This window comes from Mixophyes fleayi, chromosome 7, assembly GCF_038048845.1.
Source record: "Mixophyes fleayi isolate aMixFle1 chromosome 7, aMixFle1.hap1, whole genome shotgun sequence".
Lineage (NCBI taxonomy): Eukaryota > Metazoa > Chordata > Amphibia > Anura > Limnodynastidae > Mixophyes > Mixophyes fleayi.
Window position 1 is genome coordinate 11481022 of NC_134408.1, and position 26084 is coordinate 11507105.

At 40.3% G+C, this 26084-nt stretch overlaps 1 protein-coding gene across 1 annotated transcript in view; it reads left to right on the plus strand.

Moving 5' to 3' along the window:
• Positions 1 to 26084, plus strand: part of LOC142098455 (uncharacterized) — a 584882-nt gene that overhangs the window by 14340 nt on the left and 544458 nt on the right. The window contains exons 3-5 of the mRNA XM_075181300.1: positions 356 to 703; positions 4142 to 4432; positions 9618 to 9959. Coding sequence (XP_075037401.1) covers positions 356 to 703; positions 4142 to 4432; positions 9618 to 9959 — 981 coding nt within the window. The remainder of the gene's footprint in view (positions 1 to 355; positions 704 to 4141; positions 4433 to 9617; positions 9960 to 26084) is intronic.

The following is a 26084-nucleotide window of genomic DNA, read 5'->3' on the forward strand; positions in this document are numbered from 1 at the left end:
AACCTGCACCAGGTTAATGTTTGTGTTTTTACATGTGACACCAAGCCTCGCCTCACGGAGAATTAGAGATGAGCAGAGTTTTCAAAACTGTTCCTCAAAATATGAACCTCATTGTTGGAAATAAAGAATATATTGATGAAATATTATTAAAATTCAAAACTGATTTCTGGTCGGTAATATCTTATGTAATTCTTTACGAGTTCAAACTTTAGGAAGAAATTGATACAATGTCTGTTAAAATAAATGTAAAATAAAACATTTAATTTTGTGAACCCCACTAATTATATGATCTGAGTAACATAATATAAATGTACAGGGTCACTGAGAACCTTTTCAATGTTCATAATATTTGCAGATTTCCTTTCCCGACCAGAAATGGATGAAATACAGACACCGGATCTGTTATTGGACAAACAGACACAGCTGCAGTGCACAGTGTCACGTTATTACCCTGGTGATCTGACTGTGACGTGGTATAAGAAAGGGAGAGGAAATAAGGAATTAATTCCCATGTCTGACAATGAGACAAAGAAGCTTCCAATCCGCAGATCACAGCAGCAGAGCGATAAAACATTCACCTATACAGCCTGTCTGGTGATCACCCCATCACTGGGGGACCAAGGGTCAGAATTTATCTGCAGAGTGAAACATCCCAGCTTGGAGCAGCCGGCAGAGAGAAGTACAGGACTGGTACAAGTGCAGAGTGAGTATAGTTATAGCTTCTTGTCTTATATATATATATATATATATATATATATATATATATATATATATATATATATATGGGTTACAATGTAAAGTGACTTGTGCATCTTTAGCTGATATTAATGGTTGTGACTAGATCACTTATAAATAACGTATGGTATAAACTTATTTAAAGGAAATAGTGCAGGGTGCTTATTTATATAATTGTCAATGCACTTAATTTTTGATGTTGTGTATATTTTGGTAAGATAAATCTTTAATTTCTGAGACTAGGGGGACACAAATTAGTTTTTTTTTCTGTTTTAACCTTTCTAGAAGATATGTATTATTTCTTAAGGTATATATCTGATACAATAAGCCTTTGTGGATGAAAGTTTTTATGTATTGTGATGTTGGGAAATGGCTTGTTTGGGGTTTGTGACGTTCTGTGGGAATGTGTATTCTGAACTGTCTGCAGAAAGGCCCCATATGTTAACTAAATCTTTTGATGTGTGAAGGTCCAACATTGAAGGCAGGACATCACAGCATTTCTAGAATTTTATAGATAAGTGTAAATATTGTTGGCTTTGCAATGCATGTAAATTCATGTTTTGGTAAACAGGTTACATCCTGATTCTAAAAATAGCTCAGACCTCGAGGGGGCTGGCTTACCCAGTGAGACTGAGTTCAATTTTGTATTAAAACAGCACTGTTTTGTATTAAAAGTTGTTCACCTTGTTTCATCCGACCTGATCACTGGTAACCAGCAAATAAACATCACGTGCTTCAAAGACCTGCTTGAAAATATCTTCCATGCTGAAATCCTGTGACCTACAGATTAGACCTAAAATCTAATCCGTTCCTGGCTGTTTCTGAGGTTTGGACCCAGCTTTTCCAGTACCACCGCTCTGCCTGCTACCCTGCAGCTCTGGTCAGTGTGATAGACCAGAGGGGAACCATCCACAGCAACCCGGATTCATAGTAAGAGGTCAGGAGTACCAGCCCAGGTACACCAGTAACGGGGTACACTCGCAGCGTCAGTTACTCAGAAGAAACTCGGCACTGGATGCCGGTAAGGAGTCCAGTGGTGGCAGCATTGTAAGCCCCTCCTACTGCGACAAGAGGGCGTACTTGGGATAACGAAAGGGAACGGTGGCAAAGTAAGCCCAGCCGGTTCCCAGCAACAACAGACAGTGTGGCATAGGCGGTCCATTCTGTCACAGATTTCTGGTGGCAAGCGGTGGGGTAACCCTGGGAAGCTTTTTGTGCACCAGTTAGGAGAGCCGAGTTATTTCGGAGAGGAATAGCTGCAGCCAGGAGAACGCACAGGATGTTGAAGTACAGTAAAATATCCAAGGCGGACCTTGAGATACTGTTCTAAACAAAGAAGCTAGAAATTCCTTACACAGCGACAAGGTGCGAAATGAAAAAGGCACTGAGAGTCTGGGATGCGCAGTACGGGTCAGAATATGAGAAAGCTGACAGTGACCTGGAGGATATTTTAACTTCACACCTAGAGGTACCGGCAGTAACCTCCAAGAACACAGCACCTGTTTCCAGCAACAGTCACCCCCACAGAGTGAACCAGTGATGCAGGTTCAACAGCGTGATGAGGGTATCTTTTCTGTACTAATGCAGCAGCTGGGGTCTCTGGGAGACAAAACAACTGAGGTGGAGCGGTTGCTTATCATCCAGTTGTGGGGCAATCGGTGGGCACCGCCTCCTGCAGTGGCCCGTGGACCATCATCTGCTGCGTCCAGATTGGGATCTCTTCACTTTACCAAATTTGATGACACTGTTGGAGATATTGATGAACATTTGCAGGTGTTTGAAATGTCTTGCAGCCTCCATGACTTGCCCAAACAGGAGTGGGTAAAGTATCTGGTTCCCACGCTGCAAGGTCGTGCAATGGAAGCTTATCGCGGAGTGGCTCCAGAGCACTTTGCGGACTACGACATGGTAAAACAGGTCCTCCTTGAGCGCTATGTTATTACCCCAGAGACCTATCTGCAGAAGTTTCGGAACTTGGCTAAATGCACCCATATCAGTCATGAGGAATTTGCCAACCAATTGCGGCAATTGGCAATTAGATGGATTAATGGATCTGACGGTTTCCTCCCACACACTAGTAGGTAAATTGGCTGCTATCAAAATTGACCATAGTCTCTCTCGGTCTATGTTAGGGAATTTAGACTGTAAGCTCCAATGGGGCAGGGACTGATGTGAGTGAGTTCTCTGTACAGTGCTGCAGAATTAGTGGCGCTATATAAATAAATGATGATGATGAATGATCTTTATACATAAAGTTTCCTTCCCATGTATTCATGCAATGGGGCAATTTGATTCCCTCTTATGTTTATAAGTAAAATGTGCCCTGGAATATAAAAATATAAATAGTTATGTGTGAAAATGTATTTGAGTTTATTTAGTATCTGTCAATGTCTATATCCATTTTTAGTGTTTTGCCTATCACTAGTGTTCCATTGCGGTGTGCAATGTTGTATAGTAAGCTAACATCTCTTTTGCACCAGATATGTGAGTCTTTCCATGTTTGGTCTTCTAAGAGGTTGGGGACATGTGTTGTGCCTCTGAGAAATGATGTTTTTATGACATAGGGTTTAGGAATGTGTCTATGTAGTGGGAAACATTGTGTTATAGCCTCAGTCCCTGAAATTGGTCTACAAGGTGGATTCATTCTGAGTAAGAAGAAAAATGTGGTTACTGTTTTTCAAGTACAGAATTTTATGTTTGTGGAAGGTGTTGTTTGCTAGTCCAACTTTTAGTATTGTTTCTAGGCTTTAAATTAATTTATAGGTTGGATTGTACACCCTAATTATCTGTTATTGTATCTGTCACCATAATTGCACACTCACTGCTAAATGTATAGACCACCTGCACTAATTCCCACTAAAACATTGATTGTTAATTATCCTATGCTTTATTTTGTACCCATTAGCAGCTAACATTATCCACCTTCACTGTTTTTCTCTTTTCTCACCATCTACCATATACCTGTAGTCCTGTGTCACACTCCTGACATCCATGTCCAGGACATCTATATACTCTATACAGCTCTATATATTAACAAAGGTATAGAGTTCAGCAATAAGTACTCATGTAAATCATGATCAACATTTTTAAGGCACCACAGATTCTGCAGTACCATACAACAAGGGTACATCAATACAAAATAAATATATATATAAAATAAATACAGCAATACAAGTTGCTAGCACAGTAAATAGCACAATACAGCATACCATATGCAGCGTACAATGTAACAGGGACAAAGAGACAGGAAAGACAGACCAGGACAAAGGGTAGAGAGGACTCTGCCTGTGAGAGCTCACATTCTGCTTAATTGAGTGAACCACACATGACCATGTATATTATGCCATCCACAGACAATTTCCCACTAATGTTTATTACATTTTTGTTTTATTTTTTTCTATTTCAGTAAAACCCAAACTCCAGCAGCCTATACAACTGTCCATCAGTGATACAGGAGATGTGATGGGATCTTTAAGTCTCTTGAACTTTTCTCCTAAAGACATAACGGTCACTTGGACCTGTGGACACACAAAGATTCAATCAGAGGAAACAGTCAGTGAGAATCCAGATGGAACATTTACCAGTAACACTAAGTGTAACATTCCTGTAACGCTCCTGATAAACCCAGTTAGAGTGACCTGGAAACATGGAACCATGAAAGTCACAAAATACACGGAGATATCTGTACGGGATCCAGGTGAGGTGATGCAGTCTTATATTTACTTATTTATAAAACATTTTATCAAAATACATAGAAAATTAATTCTCATTTCCAGGTTTGTCCTGAATACATCAAATTCAACTGGTTCTAGACAGGAGGCATTAAGCATTACTTCCCCAAACATCTTTATAGAGTAGGGTGACAGAAGTTCTGAAAGCCCTTAAAGGTGGTAGTTTTAGGTGGTTCAGGTAGGTTCGTCCAGTAATGGAGACATGGCATCAGGATAACTATTGATTTTAGTTACAATTATCTGGCTTCTGAAAGTAGTTGGTAAGAGCTATTAACTACAGGGATAAGATGTCTGTTCAGCTATTTGGGTAATTTGTCCAAATGTGTAGCTAAGTTTTTTTTAAATTATTATTGCAATACCGTGCTAGCCAGAAAAATCTATATGATGTTAAATACTTTTGTGTCAAAAAAGACAAAAGTACAATAGGAGTGATCGCTACTGATACTGAAGTGTAGATAATTCGTTCAGAAAGCTTTTGAGGGCTACACAGACAAAGTGCACTCTATGTCTGCACTCTAAGAACAGACAGCCTAGGCCTGATAACATCAGCAGAATGAGTGGTGGAATGTATGAAGCTTTCCAAGGTGAATTTAGGGGTATGTACCATAAACTGCATCCACATAGTCTACTATAGGCATTCGTATCAGTTGTGCGATCCACTTATTGCCCATGGGTGTTAGTTAGGATTTGTTTCTATAGAGCAAGCCTAGTTTGGAATACACTAGTCTATGACGAAGTCATACACCCAAATACTTACAGTATATTTCACCATTGATGCCCATTAAAAGCAGTTTGTTTTGAGTTATCTGAGAGAAATCAGATTACAGTACATTTTATAAGTCGGGAGTTTGAGCAGTAATTGTGTCACATACACATGTATACAGCTGATTCACAGACTGTGGGTAAGTCTTTTCTAAAGAAAGGAAACAGTAGTGACCCCGTACTGTATTGGGCCTTTATTTAGAGTTGGACACAATTTTGCAACCTGAACATACATGCAAAATAGGGGGCACAAATTGAGTTCTTACCTCAGTATTTTTAATTGGACATATAGATACATGCAGCTCAAAATACTATGTAACAATGCAGCTACATAAATATACACTTAAGGCAGTGATGGGCAAACATTTTCAGGAGCGAGCCAAATAAAGAAAAAATTTAGGCGGGCCAATATAATTTATTAAAAAACTCAAATATCGAAATATATAATACAAATTTAGCATTATTATAGCAGTTATATAGCAGTGTTACCTCTATAAGTGCAGCGATCATACAGACACAGCACTTATTTCAGCAGGTTGTTGCAGGTCCGTCTTTCTGGTGAGCCACTAACTGACAACACAGCAGCCAATCGAAATCCGCCTTAGTATATGGCCCAGCCCATCTCTTCTCACATGACTTTCAGCCATTAGGGGGCGGGCAGGTGTTTGAGTGATTGACATACGAAGTGTCCTTTTAGGAAGGAGGATGAAGTGTAATGGAGGAAATAGCTGGGAAGGCATAAAAATGAAGGTTCTGACACACAGGGTCGGCCCTAATAATTTTATGCATATTTTAATGAAATTTTTAAAATATTGGCGGGCCGGATAGAACCTCTAAGTGGGCCGGATCTGGCACGCGGACCGTAGTTTGCCCATCACTGACTTAAGGCATATAACTTGATGTGATGACGGCAGAGTAAAATAATACATTTACTAATAATGGGGGGTGAAAGTGCTTACGCCCCCAACACAATTGATCCAAGCACCAGCACGCATAGCCTGGTCTGTTTACAGCTATTGCAGGGGGATAAATAATGTGGGGTCCCCCTGGTGAAGGAAAGGAAAATACTCCTTATTAAGCATTCAAATGTAAATGGAATACTGGAGATACTCATCACTCCAAAAATCAGAAAATGCTTTTGTGAGAAGTACAACTTCCTTAGTTCATCCAGTTTTGTTATCTTAATTACAAATATTTACATGGATAACAGATGTCCCTTTTGGAAGCTTGAAAGGGACACTTGTCAGGAATATTAGTATTTGGGGAAACAAAAGGCTCAGGATTTTCTTCAACATCACCCTCCAGAACCAGCACCATAATGTATAGAAATTGAAAGGATTGTGCCATGTGAGACATTTATAGTTACCGCATCTGTCGGACATACATACAAGTCTACATTAGTGCTGTATTTTCACAAAGTCCATTTGTTCATTCCCCGGACTAACTTATCAAACACTTGGCATAATAAATTTAGGAAGAATTCATATAAAAAAATAATGTGTTTGTTTGTTACAGTCATTTGTTATATTGTATGTAGTATTAAGATTATTTGTATCCTGCTGCAAGCATACAGAACATTTTTAAATAAATAATACTTAAAAACTTATGTCAAGCGTTTACATAGACACAATTGAACAAATTAGAGCTTTGTCACACTGGCGATTTTCTCTCACAGATTTAATCTAGACTTTTTTCTAGTCACCTATAAATCACTGGTTTCATAAGTTAGTCTGTCCCACCAATGTACTTAAAACAAGATCTAATAGGGCGCTTCACTCAGGTGTGCAGCTGTATAAATACCTCGGAGTTTCCACACACAACTCCACAATAAAATACACTGTAATACACAAAATGGTACGTACACTGGCGTTCCCGTCCTTGAAACACAGAGAACTTCTAAATCAGAGAGATGCACTCCCTCAATCCTCTCATCATGTGAGGTACATAATAAAAAAGAAAGAAAACCAACATGGCATGATAACGTAAAACATCAAGTATAGTCCACCACCACTATGGGCATGTATGGAGTGTTCAAAACTTGGTGATGATAATGAGTTTCAATATAGCACCCGTGATCCTTCCTCCAATTTCCTCCCCCTCAGGGTATGAGCTTACATTCAGGAAGTCAAATATAGGCCTGTAGAATAATTCTCCGTTTCCTTACAGACGTCTCAACACGTGTGTTGTCACACTCCACTCCAAACATATAGAAATATACAAAAGAAGGAAACAAAGCAACCGCACTGGTGCATTATCTCACAAATACATTTATTCCTGATAAAACAGTGCAAGTAGTAGAATCAATGAATATGGTCAGAATAAATAAAAATGGCCCGTACCAAATGTCCAAGATAAAAGTGCCTGTATACAATAAAACACTGCTGCAGTTCAGGTCCAAAGTGTCACACCAGCAATGTTGTAGCTGAGATCACAAGGAAAACACAGTGAAGAACCTTGAGAAAGCTTTGCCTAGATGACAGCAATGTACTAGACTGTAGTCGCCTGATAACAGGTCACACTGAACGATAATCTGCTCAGGTCATCCTCTACAGTCATGGCCAAAAGTTTTGAGAATGGCACAAGTTTTGGTTTTCACAAAGTTTGCTGATTTAGTGTTTTAAGACCTTTTTGTCAGATGTTGCTATGGTATACTGAAGTAAAATTACAAGCATTTCATAAGTGTCAAAAGCTTTTATTGACAATTACATTAAGTTTATGCAAAGAGTCAATATTTGCAGTGTGGACCCTTCTTTCTGACGACCTCTGCAATTCACCCTGGCATGTTGTCAATCAACTTCTGGGCCACATACTGACTGATGGCCGCCCATTCTTGTCTAATCAATGGTTGGGGTTTGTCAGAATTTGTGGGTTTTTGTTTGTCCACCCGCCTCTTAAGGATTGACAACAAGTTCTCAATGAGATTAAGGTCTGGGGAGTTTCCTGGCCATGGACCCAAAATTTCGATGTTTTGATCCTCAGACCACTTAGTTATCACTTTTGCCTTATGGCAAGGTGCTCCATCATGCTGGAAAAGGCATTGTTCATCACCAAACTGTTCTTGGATGGTTGGGAGAAGTTGCTCTTGGAGGATGTTTTGGTACCATTCTTTATTCATGGCTGTGTGCTTAGGCAAAATTGTGACAAAAAGGTCTTAAAACACTGAAGCAGCAAACTTTGTGAAAAACAATATTTGTGCCATTCTCAAAACTTTTGGCCATGTCATCTTCTTCCAAGCTCAGATTTTTCAGATTGTAGAAAACTGCTCTTGTTTTTAACTTCCAGTGAATTTTCCAGCTACAAAAATAACAGGTCAAATGCTGTGAATAAATCACCAGTGTGAAACAGCCCACAGTGAGGTTGAAAAAGGGAAAACAAAAAGTAAGAAAGAAAGGGAAAGGCAAAATAAAACCTTCAGCATATGAGCTTCTGAGCTTCTTTTAACATTGCAAAAATAACCTTGTGATACTGAAATGGGAATAACATTTATTTCTTGAAGCAATTATCACAAAAGTGTAATTTTCTATATATAGCTGATAAAAAATCTTTATCAAAAAGTTATCTGGTCCATTTGCAATTTCAGTTTTTCTAGATGCCCCAAATTACACCTTTCATATATTCTTAAGTGTGGGTCTTTTTGTCACTATGGGGCATATTCAATTACAATTCCGGTCCGTGGGATCGCGTCGGAACGGGCCGCGAACTCAATCCACGTTACCGCAATAACGTGGATTTTCGTTCGCAGCCCATAGGGTTGCTTATGAAAATCGGCGTTATTGCGGTAACGTAATACCGGCAATGACGTGCACTTTCCGCTGCAACGCGCGTTACCGCGGACCGGAACCCTAATTGAATATGCCCCTATAAACCTTTGGTAATAAGCTTTGCCCAGTTTTTGACTAAGCCCTCTCCACTCTGGGTGGCACAAAAAATTAGAACTTCCTGCACTCTCTGTGTTATACATGTGGTGCTCTACAGTGTGTTATCATTTCAATACCATTATTAGCAGTAACATTTATAAATGCCCCAGTCAGTCTGCATGTTTTCCCTGCAGCGAGTACAGCAGTCCGGTCATAGCTCTACAGTAATGATCTGTGGATTTAGTGTGAGACTGGATGGATTGAGTCCTCCTGGGGTGTGAGACAGCTCTTGATTTTAGGTAAAAGATGGAGTTTCAGAGTTAACACTATATGTTATATTACGTTGTCAGTAACGTTGCTGTAATAAGTGAGGGACCTGGCAATCAGCCGTACAGGGCAGTGGTGTAATACTTACAAGAATGGAAATAACACTGCAGAGTCTGAGAAGATACTACATTACATGATTGTGTGTTCTCCTTACAGTACATGACCGTTTCTTTTACTGCATACAGTAATATGATTTCATTTGTAGAGTTTCCCTGGCGTCCGGTGATAGAGGAAATAGATAAACCGTTTTTACTTGTGAATACAGAAGTCAGATTTCAGTATAAAATCTCTGGATATTTCCCTGATGATCTGACTGTGACCTGGTATAAGAAGGAGAATAGAGGCCGTAATCTGGTTCCTGTTACTAAACATAATACCTCAATTACCGGTGCACAGAAGCAGCCAGATAACACATACAGCTGTACAGCCAGTCTGGTGTTCACTCCGTTACTGATGGAACATCAAGGATCAGAATTCATCTGCACAGTGGGACATCTCAGCCTTGTGCAGCCAATAGAGAGAAGTACAGGAGCGTTACAAGTGAATGGTGAGTATGGTACATTAATACATATAACGTAATGTAAGTACAGATGTTTAGTAATCAGCTCCAAATGTGAATACTAAGATACCTGTCTTAGTTTATTAATGTCACACAAAATATCAGCTACTTCGTTCTGTATGTTATAGACTATAATTGTGCAACACTGTCACTGAAGTTGTCCACCCACATTGAGGGAAAAATGGCAAAGATCCAGTTGTTCAGTCATAAAGCAAAATGACGGCATTTCCAAAGCCCTATATAGGACTATTAGCCAATGACCGCACACATATGGATTGTGGTAATTGACCGAATTTCATTTCCACTCGAATAGCATCCAAAATCATCATCATAGTTTATTTATAAGGTGCCACAGAATCCGCAGCTCTGTAAAATAAACAAAATTGAAATAGAATAAAATACAATTAGTAAGGGGCAAGAGGAACAATGGCATCGGCAAAAACCAATACAATAAGAGAAAAAGAAAGCAACTAAATTAGAAGTCATAAATAGAACAAAAGAAACCTTAAAAGAGGACAAGGAGACATTAGTTAGGGATGGCCAAGCTCATAATTGTAAACATACAAGTGGCAGTTTAGAAAACTGAGATGATAGGGATTGAGGGAAGCGAGTGGAAGGAGCAGCTGGAGTGAGAGGAGGAAGTTGTTTCGGATGGGACGGGGAAGCAAATAAAGAAAATAGGGATGGAGTGAAAGAAGTGGCAAGGGCAGTTGGAGCGTGAGGAGGAAGCAGTCTTGGTTTGGATGTAGGTAGGCAAATGTGAAAAGGTGAGTTTTGAGGGGGTGCTTGAAAGATTGGAGGTTGGTCAGATGTTGCAGGGAGTTCCAAAGGTGGGAAGCAGTTTTGGTGAAGTCCTGAAGTCGGGAATGTGAGGTGGTGATAGCAAATGTGAAGGTCATTGACTGTACAGAGCAGGAGTGTAGAATTTCTTTGCAAGGTTGGAGAAGTAGGAGGGGGAGACATTATTGTGGGATTTATAGGTGAGAGTAAGCAGCTTGAATTGTATTCTGGAGGGAATGGGGAGCCAATGAAGGGCTTTGCAGAGAGACACTGTGGAAGAGGAACAGGATATTGCAATAATCATGGCAAGAGATGACAAAAGCATGTACGATTGTATTGGTGGAATCCAGGGAAAGGGAATGGCAATTCCTGGCCATGTTATGAAGGTGGTGGAAACAGGATTGGGCAAGGGACAGGATGTGTAGTGTGAAGTTGAGGGCGGACTCAATAATGACCCGAGCAGCATGCAGTTTTAGACAGATTGCTCACACATGGATACAGAACAACTCTGCAAAATGTACACGACTCAAACACTTGGAAATACTCTCCACACTATAGGGTAAATGGGGTAGAAGCAATAGCAGCAGCAGGAACCTGTAACAATTACAAGGGAACTGAACAACTGGAACACTTCTGGGGGTAAATTTATCAAGCTGCGGGTTTGAAAAAGTGGAGATATTGCCATTAGCAACCAATCAGATTCTAGTTGTCATTTTGTAGAATGTACTAAATAACTGTTAACTAGAATCTGAATGGTTGCTAATGGCAATATCTCCACTTTTTCAAACCCGCAGCTTGATAAATTTACCGCCTGGACTCTCCCTGTAATTCCCTAACAATGTTGCTGCTCTCCCTTGATTGGCAGCATTGGTGACTGATCTTAAAGACTTGTTTTTAAGGATTGCAGCTCTGTCTGTCAATATTGCAGCTTGCTCTGTGAGGTTTGCAAATCTGCCTAGGGGATGTGAAGCCTTCTCATCTCCTAAGTCTATAAATGCTGTGTATTTTCTCTGCTTTTCTGCCTTGATCTAGGGCTCTCAGACACACAGTATTCATACAGGCTGTGTGTTCTCTCCCCTCCAGCAGCCTCAGTCTGTAAGTGCTGTGCAGAGTGTTTGCTCCTATTCCTCTCAAACACACAATATTCACATCTGCTGTATTTTTCCTCCCTTGTTGGTGGTTCAGCTCTGTGCAGGCACTTGTTTCAGTGTTTAGTATGGCTCCTTATGGTATGAAGCCTGGTATGGTATGGCTGTGACTACCTCCTCCTCTGCCACTCTCCTGCAATTTTCCTTCTTTCCATTCTCTGGGACCAAAATCCCTAATTTTGACTGGCACTGACACAACATCCTGCAGCTTAAACATGCTGGAAACTGTAGTTTTTGGCACCTGAGTGTGTATTGGACTGACCCTCTGCCGAAAACTCCTCTTTTTAAGTCAATCATATCCTGTGACCTCCCCTTCAGGTGAACTCTTGGTCACCATATAGGGAGTTGGGGTTGCACTGGGAATAATACTGAAAGTAGTGAGGCGTGATGGCTTTAGGGGCTGTTGCCAGAGCAGACATTCCAGTGGTGGGGTGTAATGCCTCAAAGAGTCGTGCCGGGAGTATCACACCTGCTCATAAGATGGAAGGAGTACCCTGGGGTGGAGTGCTTGTAAATGTAAATACAATTTCTCTTATTTATAACTATTCTATATTGGCCTGGCAGCCATTATTTTTAAAACTGGTAAATGTACACCTCCATGTCTGCTGCAGCTACTGTACACAACCATTGCTGTCATCAAACCTGCATGTGCAGGGGCTCCAGTTCACCAATTCACACAACGAATCTTCAGGTTGGTCTGCGCTAGACCCAGATGGCAAATCGAAAATGACTTTAAATGTAGGTGCTAGTGAGAAATGCACCAACATTATAAAGCAGACAAGCAGCGGGCTCGGCATTGCAGAGCCACGAGCACCCCAAAGAGGGGTATAAGCTCAAGGCATAGATAAAATGGTGTACAGTTGACCCACATAGACAAAAAGCTCTTAGTCATAATCTCATAATAATGATATTATATTATACTCAGTGTATGATAATGATATTGTGTAATACTCAGTGTATGATTATGATATTGTGTAATACTCAGTGTATGATTATGATATTGTGTAATACTCAGTGTATGATAATGATATTGTGTAATACTCAGTGTATGATTATGATATTGTGTAATACTCAGTGTATGATTATGATATTGTGTAATACTCAGTGTATGATAATGAAATTATATAATACTCAATGTTATCCTATTCATGTCTAGTGGCCCCGGAGGTTATAGAACCTGTGAGATTCTCCTTCTGTTCCTCAGGGGAGTTGCTATGTTCTCTGAGTCTGAAGAGGTTCTACCCTCATAGTATTACAGTTACATGGACCAATGGAGAACAACGTAACACAATGAAATCAGAGAACAAAATAACTAAATCTGAAAATGAGAAAACATTTGATGTTATATGTGAGTGCAGACTTCCCCGGGATTTTCGGTTTCCTGTGTATGTGACGTGGAAGCATGAATCTCTGGCACAGCCTATATGTACAATGCTGATCGCAACAGGTAACAATGTATAAATACACTATACCATGTGATTTATTTATACTATAATTTCAGTACAGGGGATGTCCACTTCAGGTAATCTCAATTCCTTAGAAAGTGCCCCAAAGTGAATCAGATAGGTGGGAGATCCTTGCCTGGGACCCCACATAAATCTCATCACTAGTGCCCACTGTAGGCATGGGATGAATAATACTAGAGGACTCCAGCTGTGGGCACACACTGACACTTACATTGGGGGAGGGATGTACAGAATACAGAACCTGATCAGATACAATGTAACCTGTTCTCTATGTGCAGCATTTACCACAGCTCTACCCTGGATCCCATGTCTGTCTGGTGTCCTCCAGGAATATTACAGTAACTGGAGGATTGGTGCACAATGTAGGGGGAGAACCCTTTTCAGGAGGCTCAGTCAGGACAGACCTATTCAATAATCTGAATGGTCGGATGGATAGCGCTGTAGGTTTCTTCACTACATTACATTTTTTCATGGAAAAATAATGTAATTAGTTATATATAAATAGAGAATTACATTTAATTTCAGTAGCCAAGGACAATTGCCATTGTGCCCAGCACTAAGTAATCCTGCTGTAGAGGCATCAGGGAAGAGCCAGCCCTGGATTCAGGCTGAGAGTATTTCCCCCACATTTCCATGGGAGGCTCACAAATGCCAGTGTCAGACCGAGTTGTACTAGAAATCACATGTAACTAACACAGAGACTTGATAACATGCTGGAATTATAACCAAACATATGTAAGATGCCTGGGAGATAAATATCCCAGATGACTTGTGCCAGTTCATAGTATATCATTTATATTACTGTATTTAGAAAGCACTTTATTATTTCCTTGTGTCCTTTATAATATCTGAGCCATTCAGCTTAATCAATACATAACTATTCTGCAGATTTTCCCTGGCGTCCACACATTGGTGAAATAGATACATCTAATGTATTCCTGGACAGTGAATCTAAACTACAGTGTAAAATCTCTGGATATTTCCCTGATGCTCTGAGTGTGAGCTGGTATAAGAAGGAGAAAGGAGGACAGATATCTAATCCTATATCTGATTGTGAGACCTATAAGATGTCAGTCACCAAGTCCCAGATACAGCCTGATAACACATACTGCTGTACAGCCAGTCTGGTGATCACTCCATCACTGAGAGACCGAGGATCAGAGATCATCTGCAGAGTGGAACATCCCAGCCTGGAGGAACCAATAGAGAGAAGTACAGGACCATTACAAGTGAAGGAACAGTCCACACCCACAAGTAAGTAGGGGTGTGCCACTGCCCTGAGACACCACTACAACCTACTCTACAACCCATTTTATTAATGGTGCTGTAACCAAAACAAGCAATTAGTGGATGGATCTAGTAAAGATCGATTTTGTTCAGCAGTTTCAAATCACTCAAATTTGGCATAAAAAAATTGTGAACTAATCAGGCCAATCTAATTTAATCTAGTTAATAGTAATTGTATTCCTAAATCAAGCGACTTGCAGCAATGTTGAACAATACAAAAGTGGGAATTTAACTAGTTTCTCTTAAAAAGTTTTGCCATTAATGTCAATGGCATAGGCATTTTAGTGGGGTTTCCAGTGTGTGCGCTACTTTCAGACTGGGCTGATGTAGTGGAAAGCCAATTGAAATAAATGGAAATCTCACTCATCTCTCTGGCTTTCAGGCAATCATTAGTATCTAAAACTAGGGGAATTATTTTTGGAGATGTCAGTGGTGATTTACTAACACTCCCTTGAATAGATGTCCACTGATCTGTTCTTTATATTACAGAAATGGGTGACTTTTGTGATTTTAATGTGTCCAGAAATTTGGTTGTTTTTGAGGTTTTACATGGTGATTTTCCTTTACTAGATTTGGTAAATTGTAAATTACTATGTAAAACACTAAAAATTAATGATTTATGCAAATCCCCATTAACAAGGTTGTCCCTTTACATTTTTTATCTTTAGGCTAAATTGTTCTAGACCAGTGCTGTATAAGTATGTATATGAACAGTGCAGCAGTTACGTTATATCTATGGTCTCAAGGGACAAATGCTCTAAATAAAATAGAGGTAACACAACCAAGAGAATTCCACACAGTAATGACAATGCTAATTGAGCAGCTGACAGTGTTTTTGATCTTCGGTGTCTCCTGTATTCAGTGACAAATACAAACATTTGTTTTCATTGTGTAAATAACATGCTGTAAAGCTGCGACTGCTGAACAACCAGATCACAGAACATTTCTACCAGATCCGTTATGGGCAAGGATCGTATGATCTGGTTTTCCATCATATCAAATCAAACCAGATTCAATCAGTTTGTAATTATGAGCCCACACGCTGTAGAGAACTTGGCCCATTAGACAATTTGACCAATTGAAATCTCACTGTGTTTGGGTATCTTATGTTCAATTTCTAATGTTCACATATATTACTTGTATTTTCAGCATCATTTGTGATGTTTGTCTGACAAAGGGACCTCAATGTCCTCAAAATGTTTTTTTCTCTTTTTTAGTTATTCCTTAAAAGGCATCAAAATCATTATCTGTTTTCATTTGTGCACAGAAGTATATGATTGTACTCATGTTGAAATAAAACTAAGATTTACTTGCTTGTGGTTTGCCGGAAGTTGTTTGCTAGATGTTATTCTCACCTCCTGAGGACAGCAGAGAACAGACTGGGGATAGATTTGCTAAACTGCGTTTTTGAAAAAGTGGAGATGTTGCCTATAGCAACCAATCAGATTCTAGTTACAATTTATTTAGTACATTCTGCAAAATGACAGCTAGAATCTTATTGGTTACTATAGGCAACATCTCCACTTTTTCAAAACCACAGTTTAGTAAATATACCCCTTAGTGTCTGTCATACTCTACGCACCAGGGACTGGAAGACCTGTTATACACTGGTCACCAGAGTCTTGATACTCCCTAGTCACCAAAGACTGGAGGTCTGATATATACTAGTCATCAGAGGTAGGTGGTCTACTATACATTATCTGACAAATTGGGATTCTGCTTTATATACTAACCATTGTTTTATACACTTGTCTCCAGATTGGTGGCCTGCTTTACATGTATGGTACTCTTGTCATGGTGTTGTGGTTGGTGATTGCTCCATCTCTGTCTTCTAGAGAGAGAGTTCTGCCAGAGAGGGGAGCCCCCGAACCAGAACAAAACTCCAATAAATAGAAAAAATATATAGACATGTTCTTCATTATGTGGAGTAAGGAAAAGGGAATGTAGAGGGGTAGATGAGAGGAAAAGACAGGAGGATATTCACAATGGTGTATTCAATAATCTCTCTTAAGTAAACCTCTATCCACTAATAGTTCATAATTTTACATTAGAACTTTAGTATATAAAATAATCCTGGTATAAATAATGCTATATGAGAGTAGTCCTTAAGCTACATGTAACATATGATCGTATATTTCTCAAATCAACACAAGTTGGGCCTGACTCATTAAGGACACAAAGTAAACAAAATTAGCTTTTTTTAAATGGACAGAAATTGCACTAATGTATGGATGTATCCAAGCACCAGCGGATCTGAAGAAATGTTTCCAGTTAAATACAAGTATAAGTACATTCTGCTTATACGGCACTTGCCGTATGCAGACAGAAAAAACACTGCAGGTTACGCACAATGATATGTGCAATACAAAGTTCCATCAGAACGCACCAAAAAATAAATTAATATATTAACACCTGCTAATAATATAATCACTAATAAAATTACAATGAATAAATGAATAAAAATGCTTTTGTTTTTTCTTTTTTTTTTTTACATGATGTTAATGCCTACTGTAAATACAATGCATTTATACAGTTGCTCCTAATTGCAAACACATGTTGTGGCATGCATATGCAACCGTAATTACTACCAATCGTCACTTACACCTGCCCTGTAGCTGGAGCAAGTGATACGTCTAAAGATCACATACCTGAGAGATGCCCAGTGCGCGAATCTGATAAATGTGTGTGCCCTTGACCTTGACACGTCCTTACTGTACATTGCCTATGTACATCTTCCCCTTGCCGCCCCGTGCCGCCCTTCAAATCGTAAGCTGCCGGAAGTGTAATTTGTTTTCGAAGTTGAATTGCAAGTGCTGTATAACCAGAGCGTACTTACACCTGTATTTAAATGGAAATGTTTCTTCAGATCTGCTTGTACCTGGATACAGGCAGACGTGTGGGCAATTTATGTCCGTTTAAAAAAAAACGCATATTGTGTTCACTTTGTGTCCTTAATAAATCCACTGGCATATAGACCGCTTCTGAGCATACACATTTTTACACAAAATGCGGCACGTAACCGGACTTATGTTCCTTAATGAATCAGACCGCATTGTTCAAAATATGTATAATGACGTCTGCACTCCCTAAGGGGATTTTGCAGCATTAAATAATTAGACCCAATAAAATATACACGTTAAAGCACATTAGTTCCTTTGCACTGGTTTTCTGATATTGGACATACAATTTATATGTAGAGATGTAGCTGGAGGTGCAATATCTATAAAGCACAAATAATGGTTGTTTATTTTTGAAGATGTAACCAATTTGTGATGTGGTATGTGAATCTGAACCAATATGTCTAATGTGATATATTATCATAGGTGTTCTCACTGTAAAAAAGTATAAAGAAAGACCATGCAAATATTTAGAGCCCTTTTGTGGCTCATTATGTTTTGAAACGGCTGATATAATAGTATAATAATGATATTGTATTATAGTCCTTGTATGATAATGATATTGTATTATACTCAGTGCATGATAATGATATTGTATTATGCACAGTGTATGATAATTATATTATACAAGTTAACCCGTGCATGATACTCATGCATTCTAGTCAAATCAAGCTACTTAAGGTCTTAAAAAGGTTCTTTTAATGCATTTGGACCTAGCCCAGGCCTCCTCAGGGAAGAGCGTTAGATCAAGACGCAAGCAGCCTTTTTAATGTGTGTTCATGAGGTAAAATTACCTCACGAAAATGAGTTTGAGCCCTACCAAATTTCAGCCCTTTTTGAATTTTTTTTCCCACACACACTAAGAATTTAGTAGGTCAGTGTATAACTCTGAGCAGCAGGTGGCGCTGCAACTTGGTTTTTTTTTTCCACACACACACAGACAGACAGATAGACGCCACTAAGCATTTATATATTAGATTACACTCAGTGTATGATAATTATATTATATTACACTCAGTGTATGATAATGATATTGTATTATACTCAGTGTATGATAATGATATTGTATTATACTCAGTGTATGATAATGATATTATATTATACTCAGTGTATGATAATGATATTATATTATACTCAGTGTATGATAATGATATTGTATTATACTCAGTGCATAATAATGATATTGTATTATGCACAGTGTATGATAATTATATTATATTACACTCAGTGTATGATAATGATATAGTATTATACTCAGTGTATGATAATGATATAGTATTATACTCAGTGTATGATAGTGATATTGTATTATACTCAGTGTATGATAATGATATTGTATTATACTCACAGTGTTCTCCTATTCATATCTAGTGGCCCCGGAGGTGATAGAACCTGTGAGATTCTCCATCTGTTCCTCAGGGGAGGTTCTGTGTTCTCTGAGTCTGAAGAGGTTCTACCCTCATAGTATTACAGTTACATGGACAAGTGGAGAACGTAACATTAAATCAGAACACAAAATAACTGTATCTGAAAGTGGGAAAACATTTGATGCTGTAAGTGAGTGCAGACTTCCCCGGGATTTCCAGGTTCCTGTGTATGTGACGTGGGAGCATGAATCTCTACCACAGCCTCATCGCACAATGCTGACCTCAACAGGTAACAACGTATAAATAAACTATACAATGTGATTTATTTATATTATGGTTTCATTAAAATGAGAGGTCAATATTGGGAAACTCCCCTCCCTAGAAAGTGCCCCAAAGTGAAGCAGATAGGTGGATGAGCCTTGTCTGGGAACCCCACATCAATGTCGCAACTAGTACCCACTGTATGCAAAAGGAAATCCTACAAATAAAAAGGGTTCTCCCCCCTCCCCCTACATGGGATGAATAATAGTGGAGGACTCATTACTCCCAGAGTCCCAGCTATGGACACACACTGACACTTACATTGGGGGAGGGATATAGAGAATACAGAACCTGATCAGATACAATGTAACCTATTCTCTATGAGCAGCAGTCACCACAGCTCTACCCTGGTGCAGGATCCCAGGTCTGTCTGGTGTCCTCCAGCAACATTTCAGTAACTGGAGGGATGGTGCACGATGTAGGGAGAGAACCACTTTCATTTGTAGGATTTCCTTTTGCATAGATAGTGCCTCTGTCTTTTATGGGTAGAAAAGCCACACAAATAAATGACCTATTGTGGATTTTTTTCCTGTGTATATTTAAAACCACAGAGGGAACTGTAGGGATGGTGTATAATGTAAGGGGAGAACACTTTTCATTTGTAGGATTTCATTTCAAGATGGAAACACCACACAAGCAATTGTCCTGTTGTGGAATGTTATCTTATGTATTTTTACACACCATACATTCATTTCAGAAATAAATGTCTGCCATGTGAGGCACTATCTGTTATATTGCCTCACATGGATCTTATAAAACTGTTGTCCTCTTTGGGTAACACATTAAACCTGCCTATTCTCCTATCACTACATATTGGATGTCCAAAACATATTATTCACTCGGATTTCCTGATTTCAACAACAAAATTATATTTTTTTCACCACTTGAGAAATTAAATCATTAGTTAAATAGAAATCGAGATACAAGTTTCATTTCAGTAGCCACTGGTGGGATTAACTAGCCTCAACACTAAGTAAATTTGCTATGGAGGCATCAGGGGAGAGCCAGCCCGGGATTCAGACTGAGAGTATTTCCCCCACACATACAGGGACGGCTCACAAACCCCAGTATCAGTTTTACTGAAAATCAAGTAACTAACACAGGCAATTGATAACATACTGGAATTATAACCAAATATATTCCTCGTAGACAAATAACATGGATTACTTGTGACTGCTCATAGACACAGATGTATAACACTTTTCATACTATTGTGTTTGAACTACACTGTATTATTCAGCCAATCAGCTTCATGAAATAATTGTTCTGCAGACTTTCCCTGGCGCCCACACATTGGTGAAATCGATACATCTAACGTATTCCTGAACAGTAAATCCAAACTACAGTGTAAAATCGCTGGATATTTCCCTGATTATCTGAGAGTGAGCTGGTATAAAATGGAGAAAGGAAGTCAGAGATATTATCCCTCATCTTATTGTGATATCAAGTCCCAGAGACAGCCTGATAACACATACAGCTGTACAGCCAGTCTGGTGATCACCCCATCACTGAGAGACCAAGGATCAGACATCATCTGCAGAGTGGAACATCCCAACCTGGAGGAACCAATAGAGAGAAACACAGGACCATTACAAGTGAAGGAATGGTCCATTAGAGGTGAGTAGGGGGGAAAACAGGGAGATATTCACAGTTGTGAACTAAATAATCTCCAAATCTCTAATTTTCAGTTAGATTAACTTTTACTATTATTCTTAACTAACCTTCTCTATTAATAATGTTATAACTATTATAACACTTTAGCGTGTAACATAATATTTAAGTAAATAATGCTGTTTGAGAGTAGTCCTTAAGCTCCATGTGTGTTTGTGGGGAGCAGTGTATGTACGTTACTGTTACTGAATATCAACCTTCACCTTAATATCTTCTGTGCAGTGCATCCACCTTAGTTATGAATGAATAATATCTTTGTTGGGTAATGCTGAGTGAATCTGCAACACCAGAGGGAGACTAAGGAACCCTCTGCCCACCTACTTAACACCTCAGACACACAAATTAAAGCTACAAACTCCAAACTGGTCTTTAGAAGTCACCAGCACATTTATTTGCAGAGACATGGGCTACTAATAGTTTGTTTTGTTTTGCTATCGATAATAAACTTCAACATAGAAAAGGTCAATTTAGAGGTAGACATAATAATGGAAACAGAGCAATAGCCTAAGATAGCAACAAAATGTATATTAAAATGCATAGTGTTGATTACCCTTCAAATGCATTCCCCTCTTTGTTTAAAACATCCCCACATATACAACCATAAAATAAATACACGGACACCGACTTAAGTTTGGAATAAAAAAGGTCCTTTTATTACATAATTATTATTTAAATTATATGTTTATTTATTTTATTTTAATTTTCTTTATTTTATTTTATCTATCAATACTATCAAAAGCTATAAGCAATTTGGACCTTTTTCTTTATAGAGGTGGCGAAGAGCAAGGGCAGCCATCTAAAACCAACATGAACCAATACGGTGGAAGATCGCCTCCTTTCCACCAACCTAGGTTAACACCTTAACTATTGGCCGGTACTATACACTATAAATTAACTCAATACCCTCTGAACTCAAACTGGTCAAGCCCTTTCTAGGCAAAAACCTGATACTCCTTACAAGAGTACCAACGAGTCTAATAACATTGAGGGAACCAAGGCTATATTGCCAACACATTAAGTACCGTATGTTTAACAACCTTATGACTGCCATGCTCTCCTGCCACAGCCGAGTGCCCTACGGACCACGCGGCCCGCCACCTAAAGAAAAAACTAAACCCTTGAGCTCTGAAAAAATCCTCTCTATGAACAAAACCGTTCCTACTGGCGACAAATGAACCCCATCTGCTCTAAAAAGATGCCTCTTGTCTACCGTTAACCCAGGATGACTAATGACAACCCCCTGCGTGCCCCTAATGTTCTGCCTTGCGTATCCATTTATCTTTTTAACCACCTTTATCAATGTGGCCGGGGGGATAGATGATCTCCAGGACAATCGAGGTATAATGTTGGACCAACAAACCTTCATTGAAGGCCATCGGGCATGTATCTGTGCGAGATCTTCACGAATATTAATGATTAAATCAAGGGATTTGCCCTTTCCTACATCATTACCTCCCAAATGAATGACCACTATATCCGGGGTACCGTGTACTTCTATTTCTTCCCCTAACGTGGGAATCAAAGCCGCCCATACCATGCCCCTTTTACCCAACCAGCGGATGTCAACTGGGTGTGTGAAACCGGACCACCTCTCCGCTATCCTGTGCTTCGCAGCCCAAAAGATAAATGAATGACCCACGACCCATATCCTTGTCTTCTTCACCGAAAAACCTAAAACAGAATGAATAGTCTCATCAATCATAACCGTATCTGAGAACTGATCCACCAAACAACCGTGTTAAGAAACAGAACTATATTATTTTTATTTTTATTTCAATTTTAACACTTCGCTGAGGTATCCCCTCCCTACCAGAGGGGCCACCCCAACTAAATTCGAATATTGGAAAAGGAAAAAAGATCCTATCTTTAGCTCTAGAAGCAATTGATTTGAACTATTTTGTCTCGTTTATTGACTGATTTATTTATTTATTTTTATCTATTTTGTCTCGCTAAGCTGAAATTATCTTTATTCTTTAAATTTTTAACAAAATGAAATGGAAAATTGGTAACCCATATGTAGGTAAAAACCCCTTGTAAACCCCGGGAGACACACACACTAATCAGGCCTTGCCAAGGAAAACAAGAGGAAAAATCCCTCCATGCCCCCGTTTAACACAGCGAGCAGCATAACCCTGGGTCACCAAGTGATAGATGAGAAAAGAAGAGATGAAAGCGATAAAGAACCATGAGAGACATAAGGAGAGAACATGACCATATATATAAGAGCCCTTACAAGGCTCATTTATCCGGCCGGATATATTTCTTGTAGGCCTGTGACTTCCATCTCCCTAGCGCTTGAATCTCATTGACAGATGCCCCTCTGGCTGCAGCGGCGGTGGCCGCCCCTATTCTGAAAGAATGCGTGCCATATTCAACAGGGTTAAGGCCAACCTCCCCAAGGGCCCGTTTTAACAAAGCACTAAATTGAAATTTAGTTACTGGCGTATTGTCCGAATGACTTAACCACAAACCTTCCCCTGGGGGGCGAATTTTAGCGAATTGATTGGCCAGCTTGACCGGGCATATGGATGTTTCCTGCTGCTCCGTAATCGCTAACCAATGACCTCTGCCTATCTGATCCGTTTTGGACTTGACTATCTTACAACGTATCCCATTAGTTTGTAAAATAACATTTCTAAACAACAAAGCTCCCCCTATGTCGTTCTTAGATCTGGCTACCAACTCACTAACCCTAAAGGCTCCGTGATACGCCATTGAAAAAGCCAGCCCGAATAGTAAAGCCTCATATTCATCTGTAGCTAAATAACGCAATGCCGCAATCAATCTGGCTAAAATTTGCCCGTCAATCGGCCGGCGTGTGTCGCTAGTTATAGGCTGAATCCTGGACCAACCCTTCAGCGCTTTAGTTATGATAAATGACTTTGTGGGATCCTGCGCGTTGTTCAACTTAGCCGTGAATGAAATACCAGCCAAAAGGGACCCCATTTTTGCTCTAGAAACCCCTTCGTTGTAACACTTCCACATAAAACCCGTAATGGAGGGAATCTGACCTGAAGTGTCGCTGTTGCAAGATGCGCAGTAACTCAACCAACGTTCCCATGCCCCTTGATAACATTTTCTAGTTGCCGGAGCCAGGGACGCTTCTGCTAGCCACCTTATCCCTAACGAACCATCTGCCAAACATAAGGAGGACACTGTAAGCCAGTTAAACTTGCATGTGGAGCCAGAGATCTAAAACGCTGCCACTCAAAGCGGGAAAGAGCATCAGCTATTTGGTTGTCCACGCCAGGAACATGACGTGCCCGAAAGGTAATATCAGACTCTAAACACCTCAACACCAGGACACGGAGCAAATTAATCGCCGTACGTGAAGAGGCGCTTTGCTTGTTAATAGCCTGCACCACACCTAAGTTGTCGCACCAAAAAACCACGCTCCTGCCGCGCAACCGGACAGCCCACAGCTCCAAAGCCACAACGATGGGAAACAACTCTAACGTTAACAGATTTCGCACCAGGCCTTCGGATCTCCATGATTCCGGCCAGGGTGCCGCGCACCATTCCCCTTGAAAAAAGGCACCAAAACCCTTCGAGCCTGATGCGTCTGTATGCAAATCCAACGATGTACTAGCTACTGCGTGTGCTGGCCATACTCTCACACCGTTAAAAACCACTAGAAAACGACTCCATATGCCTAGATCTTCCCTGATCTCTGTCGACAAACGCACCTGGGAATGGGGACTACGCAAGCCTGACGTTGCTAGCTGAAGCTTCCTACAAAATACTCGGCCCATGGGTATTACTCGGCAGGCAAAGTTGAAAGAACCTAGCAATGATTGAACTTTACGCAACGTACAAGATGGAACAGCCAAGACCTCTCGTATCAGGGATTGTAACTTTGCCACTTTATCAGATGGTAAACGACAACAACCTTCCAATGTGTCAATTTCGATACCTAAAAACCTCAGGCATGTGGCCGGGCCCTCCGTTTTGTCTGCAGCTACTGGCACCCCCATCACCCGAAATAACGCTTGCGCAGCATACAGTGTTTCCTTACAACTAGGGGAATTAGCCGGACCTATAAACAGGAAGTCATCCAGATAATGCGCAATGCCGCGATGTCCCGTCCCTGCCCCGATACACCAATGGAGGAATGAACTAAACGCCTCAAAATATGCGCACGATACTGAACAGCCCATTGGCAGGCACCGATCCACATAGTAACGGTTCTGAATTCTAAAACCCATAAATTTAAAGGACTCTGGATGCAACGGAAGGAGGCGAAAAGCCGATTCTATGTCCAACTTGGCCATAAGCGCACCATTGCCAAATTCTCTCACTAGTGCTAACGCATCATCAAAGGACTGGTACACCACTGAGCTAATTTGGGGGTCAATAGCATCATTAACTGACTTACCCGCCGGGTAAGATAAATGCTGGATTAACCTAAATTTTCCTGGGGCCTTCTTAGGTACTATTCCCACCGGGGAAATGACTAAGTCTTGAATGGGAGGGGATGAAAAAGGACCCACCATGCGCCCAAGGCCTATCTCTTTACCTACTTTTTCCGCTAGGATGTTGGGGTGTGCATACGCTGAGCGAAGGTTTCTGGCGGCAGTACCCGCCACCCCACTATTTATGGGAAGACGAAAACCAAGGCGAAAACCCTCCCTGAGAAAAGAGGCCTGCGCCGCATCTGGGTAAAGGGACAGCCATTTGCAGAGGATAGGGAATATAATGGGGGAGTCCGCTTTAGACAGAACCCCCCGCCCCTCCCCGTCCCCTACCGACTCCGACGGAGCCCCTAGGGCATTCTTTAAGGGGATGACTACCTCTACAATTGGTGCAGACGTGTCTATACCGACACGAATCCCCCCTCCCGCATGAGGAATTGTTAAAGGCGAAACAACGGTTTTTGGAAGACTGGGGAGCACCTCGTCTCCCCCCATACGGAAACCTGGCTAACTGAGGGGGACCGTACCCCATGCTCACCTCCCACACCTGGGCTCTATTTAATCTTAACCAGATCTCAACATCCTTAAAAGCCAGGGGCATATAAAGCTGACCGTGTACCTTCTCGCGGAACAGCTTATCGTACAATCTCCAGGTACCTGGGCGTTCACAACTATGCATCTCATTAATAAGGTGAAGGTATTTCCATACGTCTATAAGTGCATCAGGTCTAGTTTCCAAATAACAAGCTGAGAAAACGGAGTAC